Source organism: Protopterus annectens, chromosome 2.part2, assembly GCF_019279795.1.
Source record: "Protopterus annectens isolate FY-2018-M chromosome 2.part2, PAN1.0, whole genome shotgun sequence".
Lineage (NCBI taxonomy): Eukaryota > Metazoa > Chordata > Ceratodontiformes > Protopteridae > Protopterus > Protopterus annectens.
The window spans coordinates 549,219,028-549,234,210 of NC_056730.1; the positions used below are offsets into that span (position 1 = coordinate 549,219,028).

Genomic DNA, 15,183 nt, shown 5'->3' on the forward strand with positions numbered 1-15,183 from the left:
TGGCGTCTGCTGCATGTTTTATACCCCTGACGACCTGACGTCATGGAAGAAGGGACAGCAACTGACGCAGGACCCAAGACTTTGTTAATCAGGCCGACTGAGGGCAACCTGCCGGCAGATTACCCAAATGTAATGACTGCAACAGTGAATGCACTCGAACATCTACATTTATGGTAAGTGTACACAACTGTACTTTACATTTGTCTCTTTGTATGCTAGCTGTGAAACACCTGCTAAAGACACCTTAATCAGTTGTAAAAGAAAACATTACTTCATTGCACTTGTGTTGTGTCAGTTGTTATATATTTATTTATTAAGTAGCTGCAAGGTACAATTCTGCTTTTCTTGAGGGAGAATTGTCTGCACTGACGGTTTATGCATGTTGGATTGTGAGGAAGCAATAGAAAAAATGGTCAGAGTAAGGAACTTCAAGTCTTCATGCTTATGTAGCAGTCACAGGCACAAAGTGCAACTGCTCCCCATTCTCTGTTTTTCACCCACAGACTGTCCTCAAACATAAAGTGGCTTATGGTGATCATCTCTTCACTGTGAGATCATGGAGAAGCAGCAGAAATAATGGCCACTTTATTTAAATGTGCTGCTACAGACCTTCCCTCCCTCTTTGACTGCTGTAAAAAGTAAACATGAATGCAGTGTTACTGGGGGCAGTGTGTACCGCTGTCGTTGTCTACAGATAATATGTATTTGCATGATGCAAAAATTAAAAAAAGAAGAAAGAAAGTAATGAGCACACATACCTCTTGCAAGACATGAAACACAGTAGTACACAGATAATTTAAATGAAACCTTCATCCAAATTATGGAACAAGCAGCATGTGCGAGTGATCACATGCAAGCCCACGAACATTACTGAGTTTCAAGCTATCTTTATTTTATAATTACTGGGTTTCAGATTTTGCTACATGTTGATTATGCTTCTACTTAGGCTGTGGCTATACTAATGCTTGCAGCGTAAGCACTAGTAACTGGAGCCACAAGAAAAAATAACTGCTAAAGCACTTTTCAGTACAAGTTGTAGTTAAGTGAGACAACAGTTTTTAATGTATTCCATGACTGAAATGCATCTACAGCATGAAATTCCATGTAAATCGTGTAAATGGACTCAGAAATCTGGGGAGAGAGGTTAAGTAAGGCTACGATTGAAAAAGTGCTGTCAAAATTAGTACAGTTTAGAGGCACGCGGGTGCGACCAGAAGTTAAAGACTGAAATACTCAAAGGAAAGAAGCATGATAAACAACAGACTGAATGAAGCAGATGAGTCTGTACTTCATTAGTTCAACTTTCCAGACCATGGGATCCAATACAAAACTGACGGTGATGACCCCTCCCCACCAGCACCAGCATATCTCAGTGATCTGAGCATACCTCTCAGTTATCCAGATTTTTGCAGAATAACCATATTTTTACCTCATATTTTTGGTCTGTTCCTCGTAAAATCTGTGCTTTTCTGGATTTTTTTTTGGCAAATTATTGAAGACTGAATTCAGTAATGATGGGCATTTGAGTTTCAGACTTCATATCCTTCAAAAAATGCATGTTAACACAACCCTTTTATTCTAACAATTTTCTAAATTTATAACAATATTTAAAATTTGTCCCCATTTTTTTGGTTTTTTCCTTCCATTATTTTTGGCTTTGTCCTGACTTTTAAGAGGTTGAGAGCTGTGGAGCTAAGATACATTTCTGGCCCATTATTTATGAGTTTATTGCATATAAGGCTTCATAACACTATGCTTTTTGCAGCTGTTGCTGTTGTAAAACCTCCCCTCCTTTTTCACGTCACTTCAAATTAGTTCATTCTAAGCAATTTGGGTTTTTGAGTCAGTGTCAGTTAATTAGCCACCACCCACCAAGTGACTGCTAACAAAAGAGGTGTGCGGGGGGGGGACTGTAACACCAACGGTAGGCTCAGCAGCATCCTAATACATTTTACTTATGGGACCAGGTACTCCTGAGTTGTGGCAGTTGTCTTATGGTTGCCGCCTTTTTATTAAGCAGCACTATTTAGTTAACTAGTGAATTGATGTAATAAGCAGTGGCATTTGTGAGAATTTACAGTTTCATTTTTTTCCAGTGCTTTTTGCACCCTCCCCCATGAATTACTGTACTTTATAGTGTACATAGTGTATACCTGCCAATAGCCCTGGTTCAGTACTTTCTGTGCACAGGTAAGATGTCTGGCTTAGCTAAAATAGTATGTGGATCTTTTGGCTGTGTACTACTATGTGCACAGTTTTTTTAGTGTAGTAGTACAAATTTGTATGTCTCCACATTGCTATTGCAGTATCTGTAGATAAAAGTTTCATACCCATCTTGTCATGTGTTTAATTGCTTCTTATATGTCCCCTGGAATGTCAACAGGTAGTAACTTGAATGCATTATAGTGAATGCTTTACATCAAACTGGAGTGGGCCTTTGGTGTATAGTGATCAATATCAAGGTATTTGATTATATAACCATTTGGCACATGTTCATTGTTTATTTCCATCAGCCAGCCCTCACTATTAGTTCAGCAACATTTGATTGAAGATGCTTTTGACTGAACCACTCGTTAAAAAAGCAAAAATAAAAACAAACAAACAAAAAGTACATTTGACTGAAAAGCTATTTCAGCAAAAATTGCAGAAGTCCAGAGATGGTATTTATGGTGTCGGCTTTGGTTATCGGAGTTGTTAGAGAAGTCATTTTAAAGTGTTTATGTGGTCTGGCAATGGCCAGTGTAATGTTATATCCACTAATTTATAGATGTTTGTGCACCAGCACTGATTCAGTATGTGTTGCGTTTTTTTCCACAGATGTGTGACCATAGAGTTAGAATATATAAGGAATACAGGGGTGCTGGGAGGCTTGCCATTCTTCCCCTGCATAATCATATTTTATGTTATACATGTTGTTTAGGATGTTTTTGATGAAATGGCTTGTCAGTAAAATGTACTTTCAGTCATTTGTACCTACTGACTTTTATTTCCATTAATTGTACTTTTGCTCAAATGATAGAGAGTAATATATATTATAAATGCTAAATCAGACATTGTGGTACCTTGGAGTGTTCCCCTTATTCTTAGGTACAGTAATGCCTGAGTTAGCATGTATAAGTAGCAGTGCAGAGAGGGTAGTCCTCTCTGCTGCAAGTTTTGAGGTTTACTCTTTCCTTACTGAGTCCCACTTCATTTGTCTTGGGGGAACGACTTGCAGTTCTAGGTCTCACATTTATAATAGTCTACAGGACTTAACCTGTCTTTTATACTTAAGGTGAACTTGGAGCTCTGCTTGGATCAATCCATCCAGTTTTCTGTCCCTCCCAGTCCGCATAGAAGGTGGAGAAGACTGTGCACATCAAGTCCACAAAAAGGGAATCCATATTAGACTGGATCCTCACAAACCCGCCCAATACTGCCCATCAGTGCAGTACACTGCCCAACTCTCTGTGACTACAACCCCACTTTTATCCTTAGACACAAACTTAAACCTAATAACTCCCTCTCCCTTCTACAAACCTGTTCCCACAAAAATTTCCCCACAGATCACTTCTTGGAAGCCTTAAAATCCTGTAACTGGTCTCCCATCAAAATCCTCCCACTAGACAAGGCAGTTGAATATTTGAACTCCACATTTCTAAACATCCTTAACCACCTAGCCCCAATTAGAACAATTAGAGTATGTAGTAACCCTGCCTGCAGAAAACCACAAGGGCCTTGCTTAAAGACAGGAACAAAGCTTGGAAAACCTGGTGCCAATACAAAACGCCCACAACTAGGCAAGCCTTTCTTGAACTTCGAAGTAAGGCAAAAAAAAATTAAGACTGACAAAATCAATACATTTCCCTACAAAAGAAACACAGTACCATCCCACAAAAATTCTGGATAGCAGTCAATAACATCCTGCAGCCCGGAAAAACCACCACACCCCCTCCCAGTATAGCAGGTACAAACTCAGACATAGCCTCCAGTTTCAACAACTATTTCACCTCCTCTATACTTAAACTCATAAAAGATACAAGTCCCACCAACTTCCCGCAATCCCCTAAGGCCCCCCAAAAAAACTACCCCCTTCTCACACATGCCAGTACCAATATCAGCTATCCAAAAATTCTTAGCTAAACTCAAACCAGCCAACCACCCTCGCCACTGACAATCTTCCCGCCAAATACCTCCAACTTGCATCTAGGGCTATAGCTTACCCCATTTCATTACTAATTATTAGATCCATTACTAAACACACTGTTCCATCATTGTGGAAAACCTCATTCAACATTCCCCTCCACAAAGGTGGCCCCTCTACAGACCTTTCTAACTACTGACCCATTGCGGTCCTGTCACTCCTATCAAAGATTCTAAAACGATGCATTCATCACCAACTCTTCACCTACCTCCTCTACAGCAACCTACTATCCAAAACTCAGCATGGCTTTCTCCCATCCCATAGCACTAGCACTGCCCTAATTAACTTTGCCAACACTATAAACTCTTACAGGAACCAAGGCAAACTAATCCCTGCTACCTTTTTAGACTTATCCAAAGCATTTGATATGATTTCTCACAATAAACTCTTAACCTGCCTGTCTGAACTCAACAGTAACAACCCCACCCTGCTCGGGTTAAAAGTTACTCTATCCTCCCCACTCCCTGTCACACTAGGTGTACCACAAGGTTCTATTCTCGTCCCCTTCTTTTTAACATCTTTACAAACCAACTTCACTTAGCAACCACAAAAGCTGAAATTGTCCAATATGCTGATGACACAACCCTGATCTGCTCTGCATCCGATATCCAACTTCTCCAACAAAAAGCCCAAGAATCCTTCACAGAGATAGAGAACTGGCTAAATAAATCACAATTGATATTAAACCCTAAGAAAACACAACTTATGCTGTTCCATCAACAAAGACTAATGAGCTCAGCTTCTCCATATTGTTCACCAACAAGAGCCACATCACCCCAGTTTCAGAGGCTAAATTACTAGGACTTAACAACTGACCAGCAACTAAGATTCAACAAACATATATTCATAACTATCTCCAAAGTCCACAAAAAGCTAGGCTGCCTCTATCACTGCAAAAGGTACCTAACTTCCAAGTCTAGATTTGCTATAGCTAGAACTCATCTCTTATCTACATTACTTTATGCATCCTCAGTACTAACAAACCTAAATAAAACTGAAATGAACAAACTTTCCACTTGCTACAACAAAATCGCTAGGTTTGCTAGCAATGCCAAATCACACTCCCACCACTGCCAATCCTTACAAATCATTACACTGGCTTGAATTTTTCAATTTATTATGGTACCACCAACTCACCCTAGCACACCAAATAGTATAATATCCTGAGAAACCCCCTGCCCTGATTGGCCCTCTAAACTTCTACAATTCTAGTAGACAATTACGATCCAGTAATAAAGCCCTAATCGAAAACATTCCATGTAAAAACAACTCTGGGGAATCTCTCTTCCCTCATGAAGTTACTAAAACATGGAACACCCTACCTCCTGACCTCAGATTACAAAACTGTATTTCCACTTTCAAAAGCCTCCTTAAATCATACCTCTACACCAACCATTTATGTAACTGCAGTGAACCTCCCTGAAGCCTCACCATACTATAGGAGTTTATTCCCTTATGTTTCTGGTGTATACTAATACTGTGCTCTGCCAGTGTTCACTGTGTATATTGTACATACTGTTTTTTACCAGGTATATGTCTTGCAATACTATACGCTACCAATGCTCATTGTATATATTGCACATATTGTTTACTACGTAAATTTCTTGCCCATACATTGTACCTTTGCTCATTCCAGGAAGGTGCTATACTCACATATTTGTGTCTTAACTTTGCACTATTAACTGTTTAATCTTTTCTATAGCATGTTTCCTGTTATTATCATTTGCACTTTGTAGCCTACAACTGTTTATCACTCATTACTCTATTTTGTAACTGTATGTAGCTTTTCTCCCCAGGACTCCACTGAAAATGGACACTAGCTGTCCAGTTGGACCGTCCTGGTTAACAAATGTTAAATAAATTAATACTAACAGGTATAAGTCTAAACTTTTAGGATGTTTGTCCACGTCTTTGTCTCTTAAATGCTAAGGAGGGAGGATCGGGCATTATCCAAACAGACTGGCCAAATGACATGCAAAGACAGTTTGCTTGAGTTAATGTCAGCAATACTAGGCCTCTAAATAGCCATGTCAAAACATTCTGTTCAAGGGCAACAGCCACAACTGCAGTCTTTATCAAAATGTCTTAGTCCTGCATCTTTGAAGTGGTCACTTAGACTTTGACCACCCATACTCTAAGCATTACAAGTTGAACTTTCAGTCTAAAAGTAAGGTTGTGTTGCTTTATGCTGTCGTTATTCTCCCAATGATGCTGACTTTTTGTATGCATCTCTGTACTTCTGTTCACTGCTGGGTCTACCTACCCTCTTTTAAACACCCCCTGACTCTCTGTCTGACTGAGTTGGGACTGGAGTGGAACTGTAAGCTGTCTCAGAACACATATCATACTACTGCTTTTGGGAAATTTTTATTGCAACTTACCCAGTTTTCCCAACCACAGCATGTGTGAGTGGCGAATGCTTCATATTTATGCATGAAGCTGAAATAAGCAAGTCACCCACCCACCCTACAGAAATAACTCCATATTTGGCTTTCTGGCCTCTGTCAGAAAGCTCTAGTCATTTTGTTTGTCTGTGCACATGCTCCCTCCCTCCCAGGATAGGTACACCCATCCTCCCTGTCAGTGCCTCAGGCTCCTCAGTCGCTAATTGAACCTGGATCATCTGAGCCATGGAAAATGCTTTTTCCCTCTATGTCATAGCAATGGCAGGGCTGTGTTTTTTTTAATTCTGTCCTAAAAAGGCATGCTGTAGCCATCCACCTATATATAAGATCAACGATGTTTTCACTGATTGTCAGTGTCGTGTCTATAATGAATGCACTGCAGCTGTGATCCTTATGATAAATGTGATATACTTGTGTGACAGTACTTATTGTAACTGTATATGTTTGAATAATGGAGTCATTGCTGCAGGAGTAGTTCCCAGCCATGTTTTCCCCTTCATGTCTGTCTTCTCCTTTGGATTGTTTTTGGTTATCATTTAAACTGCACCCTGGAGACATACATTTGGGCAACGTGCTTTACCTATTGGGAAAAGTATGTTTAGATATACTTGGGATTTGCATTGTGATGAATGAGGCATATGTGTTTATGTAGATATGTAAATGTCCTGCTTCCTTTCTGTATTCTGTATTAAGTGCTTTGGGACTAGTCTAATGTGGGTTGTTTTTATACCTCCAATGTTTCACTGTTGCTGTGGTCCCCCTTCCGTTAGTTAGGATAGGGGTCATACACACTTGCTAATTCCATGCTCCAAAAAAGAAGATGGGATTACACAGGTTACTCTCCTGTTATTGCCAAGTTTTTTGCTGATATCCTAGGCTTGGGAGATAACTTTGCACTTTGGTCTGAGGATGTCTGACTACTCATAAAGTCTGGCCAGAAGAGTCCTATATGTAATGAATGCATTGCAGTGGTGATGGTATTTTTTGAAGATCTGTAGTTTGATGAGTACCCTCACATATTTGTGGTTTTATTTTTGACTTTTTAGGAGTCTGCTTAATCTTTTTATTGAAATATGCACATGTAATACAGAAAACACACACACACACACACACACACACACACACACACACACACACACACACACACACACACACAAACATGGTTATTAAAAGATTACTATGTGTAAACTCATTTAATTAATCCAGAAGGGGCAGTATTTATGAAAGTTTACCATAGTAAAGCATGGGTCTTTGCACACTTTAATAGAATTGTGCTGTTTGGTAAAAATAGGATTCGAAAATATGCATAATTAGCATGAGAATGAATCATATTACATGCTTATCATTGCCATTATTTGCAGCACTTGCATGCCAAAACCAGGTTAAGGACTAACATGCTTTTTTGTATGCTTTGTGACCCTCTGCCTGCTGACCATCAAGCCTCCCCCAAAAATGACTGCCATTTCATTGCTCTATATAGCTATCAGCAACAAAGTAAGAGCCATATTGAGGAGCAGTCATCTAGGCAGCCATAGGGGTTGCTTGTGCTCTTGTTGGCATTTCAACAATGGGGACTTTTTTCTTGACTTGCCTAATCTATCCCCTGGCAGCTGAAGTGAAGTATTGCTATGCCTTGCAGTATGAGTGTGCATTTCCTTCCATTCCTCCTTAAAGCTACCATGCAAACACAACTTGACAGAGCCTTGCACGTCCCTGGCCCATAGTGCTCCTTTCTATATATAGGGTCTATATTATTTAATCGAAACTCCAATTCTGTGAATATCTATTCATTGAACACTATTCAGTGAACTACCCTTTTATTGAATGCACAGATCAGTGAACGTTTTCCCAGGTAATTAACTTAGTAGGCCAGCATACCGAATGATACACACTGCAGTATAACAAACCCACCAAAGTGGGGGGCTGCACCCCCACCTCCAACTTATATATACCAACTCCAAGATCGGTCTACAGTGGGGAAAAGGGCAAATTTCCACATGTTGACCAACTAATTCAGTGGCCTGGGAAAGAAGTTCACTGATCTGAACATTCAATAAAAGGACATTCACTGAATAGGAGTCGACTGAATAGTTATTTGTGGAATTGGAGTTTCAATGAACTAATATTGGCCTCCTTCCTGGTATACCTCCATTTCCTGTGGGTAATGGCATTGCAGTGGGATGAACGGCTTCCCTACTTCCAGGATGGTGGAGCTTGTGTCAGCAGCTAGTTCCATCCTCCCCAACCCAGCTACTCTAGTGCCGGAGTTGCTAATTGATCTAAAGTCAGCTGGGTCATGGTCAGGGCTTCATCCTTCTGTAGTCGCTGTGGTAGCAGACATGAATGCTTGCTTTTTTGCAGTGGCCTCAGACTACCTTTCTTGACAAGTGCTTGCTCCTGCAAATATGTCCCCCAAGAACTACCTCTGGGAGCTCCAAGCCTATGACAGCTATTTTTTTATTTTTTATTTTTTGAGATATTTTTGCTCTCCCACAGGTGACCATCAGTTATTCTCAGTGGCCCTCCTTAAGTACCAGGTCTACCGATCCTTCCCACCCCCACCAGACTACAAATTTAGGCCAAAAAGGAGAGCAAGGCATCCCGAGGCAATGTAATACTGCTTCCAAGTTGAATGTTTTTTACCTGTTACTCCAACCCATACTTACATCTCGAGGGTGGGGTATTCAGTGGGCATCAACAGTGAACTGTCTTTTACTTTCAGAAGGGGTTAGCATCATCAGGACACCCTAGCCACCCCTCAGGCAGCAACTAGTGGTTGTTTCTCCAGTCTCCACAGTTGGAGCCAAACTGCTTGAGTGCTCCCTAAACGTGTGCACCTCCCCACCCCCAAGGACTGGTGTAGCCATCCTTCCTGCTTGCATTGTCAAGCACCCAAACTACTGCTCAGACTTGGAGCACATAGGACATAGTCAGAATTGCATCCTTGTGTACCACTGGCACAGGCACACATCACCTGGATTTGCAGCATTAGTTATGTGAAAACTTCTACATGCATGGAAACAAGTCCATTGATTGGAAATAGATACTGTTTCCCACCAGGGTGGGTGAGCTTGCATAAGCTGTTCAGTCCCATCACCCCCTAAATAGCTCTATCAGCACTTATGTCTATTGAAACTCTGGTCATTTAGGTCATAGTCAGCCCTTCACCCCATTGTATCAAAGGACTGAGTTAGATGTTAATGATTTTTGCACCTTTTTTGAGGTTTAGAAGCTTGCAGTACCTTTGGCCTGGAGTCAGTTTCCTTATGATTGATTAAGAAAGGCAAGCTGCCAAGTCTCTTGTTTGAGAGGCCTGTTGTACTGGAAATGCATAGTACAGTTTTTGGTTGTACTTGCATTGTTCAGGCAGACAGTTCACAAGAAGACAGCACTGTATATAATCTTAATAATAGGAAGATGCTGCTGAATTCAGTGCAAGGGGATCTCATATATCAAATATCTGTCTGGAAGGTGTAGCAGAGGCTTCCACTTTCTTAAAGTGGTGCAGTGGCATCCCTTGTAAAGGTTTCTAAGTGAAATCTGTACCACAGGTACCATCAAACAGAAAAAAAATGTGATGGTAGTAAAGTCCTTTGTGCTTTCTATAGCATTGTATTATGGTGTCACTTACAGCTTCCTTTTCTGAGGCACTGTGAATGCATTACTGAGAGAGTACTTTTCCGTGTGTTAGTTTTAATACTCTAATTTTTAAAATGTTGTTTAGAATATAAATTTGAGGGTAAGTATTTTAGGTTGACAAGTACTATATACTACATGTGATTTTGGAACAAACATATTTTCTTTATATTCACTGCTGTTGAGAAGCCAGAATTTCTCTTCTTTACTAACAACCTGTATTTTTTTGTTTTCCTTCCAGAACACCATGTCATTTCTTATCAGAAAACTAGTACGAGATAACCCAGATAAACTTCCTCTTTCTCCTGATGAAAAATATTCACAGTCAATATTTTTAGGTAAGCATAAGTTATATTACATAAATGTTTAAATACAGTTGTCACAGGAAATTGTCTCATCCAGTATGTCCTTTTCTTTGATTCTGTGATGGTTGGTGGCCAACAGACAAACGCACCATAACCAGTAATTCAATTTACTTGGTAGCATAGGAAGCCATAGTTATTCATCTTGGAGTTGAGGCTTAAACTGGTACGTTTGGTATAGAACAAGGTTCCAACCTCTGCTGAGTATCAGTAGTGCATCAGTGAACTCCTTTATCTAAAGAGAAAATAGCTGTATCTTATTGAAGGCTATCTCTGCTGCAGTCCTTCTTTGTGTCTCATCAGTTCCTTAATTCATCTTAAGTTACTAGGATAAGTTCATAATAGGATAACTGCTCTTGTGAGCCATTTTAAGCCTAGCCAGTTATCCAAAGTGAGAATCAAACCATGCAGTTTGGGTCTGCAGGGTAAACACCTTAACCATTATGGCAAACTCCCACCACAGTTTCTTAATTCAGGAGTGCTTTTCACCATGACTTAGTCATGGTCCTGAGATAGTTAATCAGTCCTAGGCCAGTAAAGCCATCCTCAAAAACTGTTAGTGATTCCATGTGAGAGAACTTCTCATTGATAATAATTTCAAATGTATTTTTCTCTTCAGTTTTGAAAGCAGAATGATTCTGTGAAGAAAGCCACCACTTGGCATTAATAGTGGCTCTGTGGACATTTGTTGACGATCACTTTCTTCCAGCTTGTGATTTTCTTATCTGCTTTTTTGAAGCAGGACTTCAATAAATCTTTGTAGTAGTTTCTTGATCATAGGATCCCTGTCCAGGGTGCATCTGGTATTTTAATAACCTGTTTTTGAAAATTGAGTCAGACAATGAATACCATCTTCGAGAGGATAATCTGGTGTCTGAGTTCATAGCCTCAGTGCTGGTTGCATGGACCTCAACAAAAATATGCTACTGTGATTGTTTTCAGGAATTAATTGCTGGTGGTGCATTCTCAGGCTCCTTTAGATGGTATTTGTTAGCCATAGAGCTTTTACATCCATATTAGGTATGCAGATGGTAACCAAATTACGAATTTTATCCTTTGTGTCCTTTCATGGATCAGTTTGTGAAGTTGCTGTATTGTAGTTATCCAGACGAAACACCATCTCTTTAGATCCTTTGCTGAATCTCAGACTCATTGCTGTTAAGGGGAAGTAGCTACTGGTGCAGAGGTATATAGTTTCTTGTGTGGTCTACCCTCCTTAATGCTGAACTTTTGAGCTTGATGAGAGTCTGAGGCTTTAATAATCTTCTTCAGACATACATAGTGCAGTCTGGAGGTCGCTCTTAGTGTTTATTTAAGCTACAGTTATCAACATAATGGTGTCAGCAATGAATACTTTGGAAGCTTTGGCGTAGTAGTTTCATAGGAGAATACTAGGCTATCATCCCTGGTGGGAAATGTTAGGCCTAACCATGTGACCCATCTTTTGCCTACCTATGTCATCCAATGGGTGTTTAACTATCCTAGCCATAATTTTATTTAAATAATTTTAATTTGTAAAGGATTAATTCGTAGGGTCACACCTTATAGGTTTATAGGAGAAGACTATGCTCCAAGATCAAGTTGTCCTTTATCCATAAATTCTCTTCAGAAGTTTGTCTTTGCTGAAGATAATGATGTTTGAAACTTTCCAAGATGGCTGCCCACTGATAAACAGCTTAATTTCAGATCTCATGGTGGGAAAAAAGAAACTGAAAGACAAGGATGAGGAAATCTGTCACTTTTTGTAAATTCAGTTATTGGCTTGTAAGTACACTGCCTGGATGCCAGCAAAGAATAAACTAAGAGAGCCTAAAATTAATTCAGCTAGAAAAGGTGAAGAGAAATCACTGATTGGGAAAAATCTTGCAGCTGTTCAGCAAAAGGCAGTTCAAGATCCAGGTTTGGTACAAGACATGGCTTCCAGTAATCTAGAGGAAAAATTAAGTCATATGTGCTCAGGGCTGATTAAAATAAATGAAACACTGAAGGAGTATATAAACTCAAATATCAAAAGGCTGGAAAAAATGGAAGAAGCTTAAACAGATATTCAGATGAGCTGGTAAAACTGCAAAAATCAGAGGTCAAAGTGAAGAAAATGCTGGCTGGGTATGAGTCTGCTGAAGGACAGATGTTTGAAAACATTGTAGAATTAGGGGACAGAGCATGTAGAGAAAACCTTAGATTTTTTTTGATGTACCAGAGAAACTAGAAGGAACACACTATTCATTTTATGAAGGTACAGATAAGCAACTGGATTGGTATTCCACAGCAGGCTCTGTTAATTGAAAAGGCACATTGTGTGTATGCTCCAAACCTGTCCATGAAAAAGCAGCCAAGTCCTATGTTAGTAAAGATGCAATTATCCCTACAGAAGGAGTTGATTCTGACAAAACTTTGGCAGAAGGGCAAAGTATTAAAAGTTGGAGATAGTGATTTTGAAAATGATTATTCTCTGTACACCAGGCAGAAGAGAAACACATTTATCCCAGTAATCAGGAAATGTCAAAAGGCAGGTGTGAGATTCAAGCTGCTATATCCAGCTGTCTTCAGAATATTTTTTCCTAAAGGATCAGGAAAAAATAACAGGCTAAGGAGGTAATACAAACATTTATCCAACAAAAAAGTGACCCATCAAGGAGAAGGGGACTCTGCTTCTCATTATTATGATAATAAAGCATATGGAGAGACCTTGCCAGTGAAACCTTTTCCAATGTTCAAAATGAAAATGCTTGTGAGAAAGAGAAAATTGCTGGAAGACTTGAGTGCGCCTTGGAAATTAACTGAATTCTGGAGATGGGAGATGGAAATGAACAGGAATAACAGTAACACTGAAATCAGTGAATAAATGTGAGATTAGAAAACAATCACATTTATGAAATACCTCGTTACAAGAAAAAGGAGAAAGAATGGACTTTTGTTGACTTTGTTAAACTTGTGGGGAACTGAAAGGCATTTACGTCACTTCATGTCATTGAGACTAAAGAGAAGGGAGGAGGAAAGAAAAAGTTAACACTAAGTAAAACAGTTTTTGTTCTTAACATAATTTCTATAAAACTTTTCAAGATATAAATTGCATGTTACATAGTAAGGCATTTTAGTTATTGTATGTGATAAAGATACTAAAGTAAATATATGAATTTTTCATCTTTTTAATATCAAGAAATATATTCAATACAATGAGAAGTATGTAAGAGTGGTACAGGATATGTACAAGGGTAGTGTGACAGCAGTGAGGTGTGTGGTGGGAGTGACGGATGCTTTTAAGCTGGAGGTGGGATTACTTCAAGGATCAGCTCTGAGCCTTTTCTTATTTGCAATGGTGATAGACAGGTTGACAGACGAGATCAGACAGGAGTCCCCTGGAACTATGATGTTTGCCGATGATATTGTGATCTGTAGTGAGAGTAGGGAACATGTGGAGGAGACCCTGGAGAGATGGAGATATGCTCTAGAGAGTAGAGGAATGAAGGTCAGCAGGACTAAAAATATATGTGTGTGAATAAGAGGGAGGATAGAGGAGTGGTGAGGATGCAAGGAGTAGAGGTGGCGAAGGTTGATGAGTTTAAATACTTGGGATCAGTAGTTCAGAGTAATTGTGAGTGTGGAAGAGAGGTGAAGAAGAGAGTACAGGCAAGATGGAGTGGGTGGAGAAGAGTGTCAGGAGTGATTTGTGACAGATGAGTACCAGTAAGAGTGAAAGGGAAGGTCTACAAGAGGGTAGTGCGACCAGCTATGTTGTATGGGTTGGAGACAGTGGCATTGACAAAAAGACAGGAGCTTGAGCTGGATATGGCAGAGTTAAAGATGTTAAGATTTGCACTGAGTGTGACGAGGGTGGACAGGATTAGGAATAATTATATTAGAGGGTCAGCCCAGGTTGGAAGGCTTGGAGACAAAGCCAGAGAAGCAAGATTACGTTGGTTTGGACATGTGCTGAGGAGGGATCCTGAGTATATTGGGAAAAAGATGCTAAGGATGAAGCTACCAGGTAACAGGAAAAGAGGAAGGCCTAAGATAAGGTTTATAGATGTGGTAAGAGAGGACATGCAGGTGGTTAGTGTGACAGAGCAAGATGCAGAGGACAGGAAGAAATGGAAACAGATGATCCGCTGTGGCGACCCCTAACGGGAACAGCTGAAAGAAGATGATGATGATATTGACAATAATGCAAAAAGAGAAAAATGCCAGACAAAAGCATGTTTAAGTGAATAGGCTGCAATCTTGGGTTGTTAAGGTGGGGAGATGTGGTGCAGAAGTACACAGATCATAATATATGTAGAGCTGATATATGTTCTCTTATTTTTGCATAGATAAATGTTTGTATTAAGACCCTTGATGTAATATGATGTCAAGTTTTGAGTGAAAACAGGTAAATAAAGACAGCAGTAAATGTAATGAACAGTTTTTCCTTGGCAATAAATGTTTCAGCATGCTTTAGAAACCTGCAGCTGGGAGCTACATTTGTCTTACATGTCCTTTGAGACAAGAGACTAATTATAGGGCAATAAAAAGCCAAAGCATTGGCTTCTCCAATGCTAAAAAATAATGTTTGCTGGAAGTATGCAAGTTGTTTTTTATATCTGGGGGTGGGGGAAAT

At 39.7% G+C, this 15,183-nt stretch overlaps 1 protein-coding gene across 1 annotated transcript in view; it reads left to right on the top strand.

Annotated features, from left to right (window-relative positions):
• LOC122795968 overlaps positions 1 to 15,183 on the top strand; it is a 540,544-nt gene that overhangs the window by 377,335 nt on the left and 148,026 nt on the right. Inside the window, exon 3 of the mRNA XM_044064450.1 lies at positions 10,466 to 10,562. Coding sequence (XP_043920385.1) covers positions 10,466 to 10,562 — 97 coding nt within the window. The remainder of the gene's footprint in view (positions 1 to 10,465; positions 10,563 to 15,183) is intronic.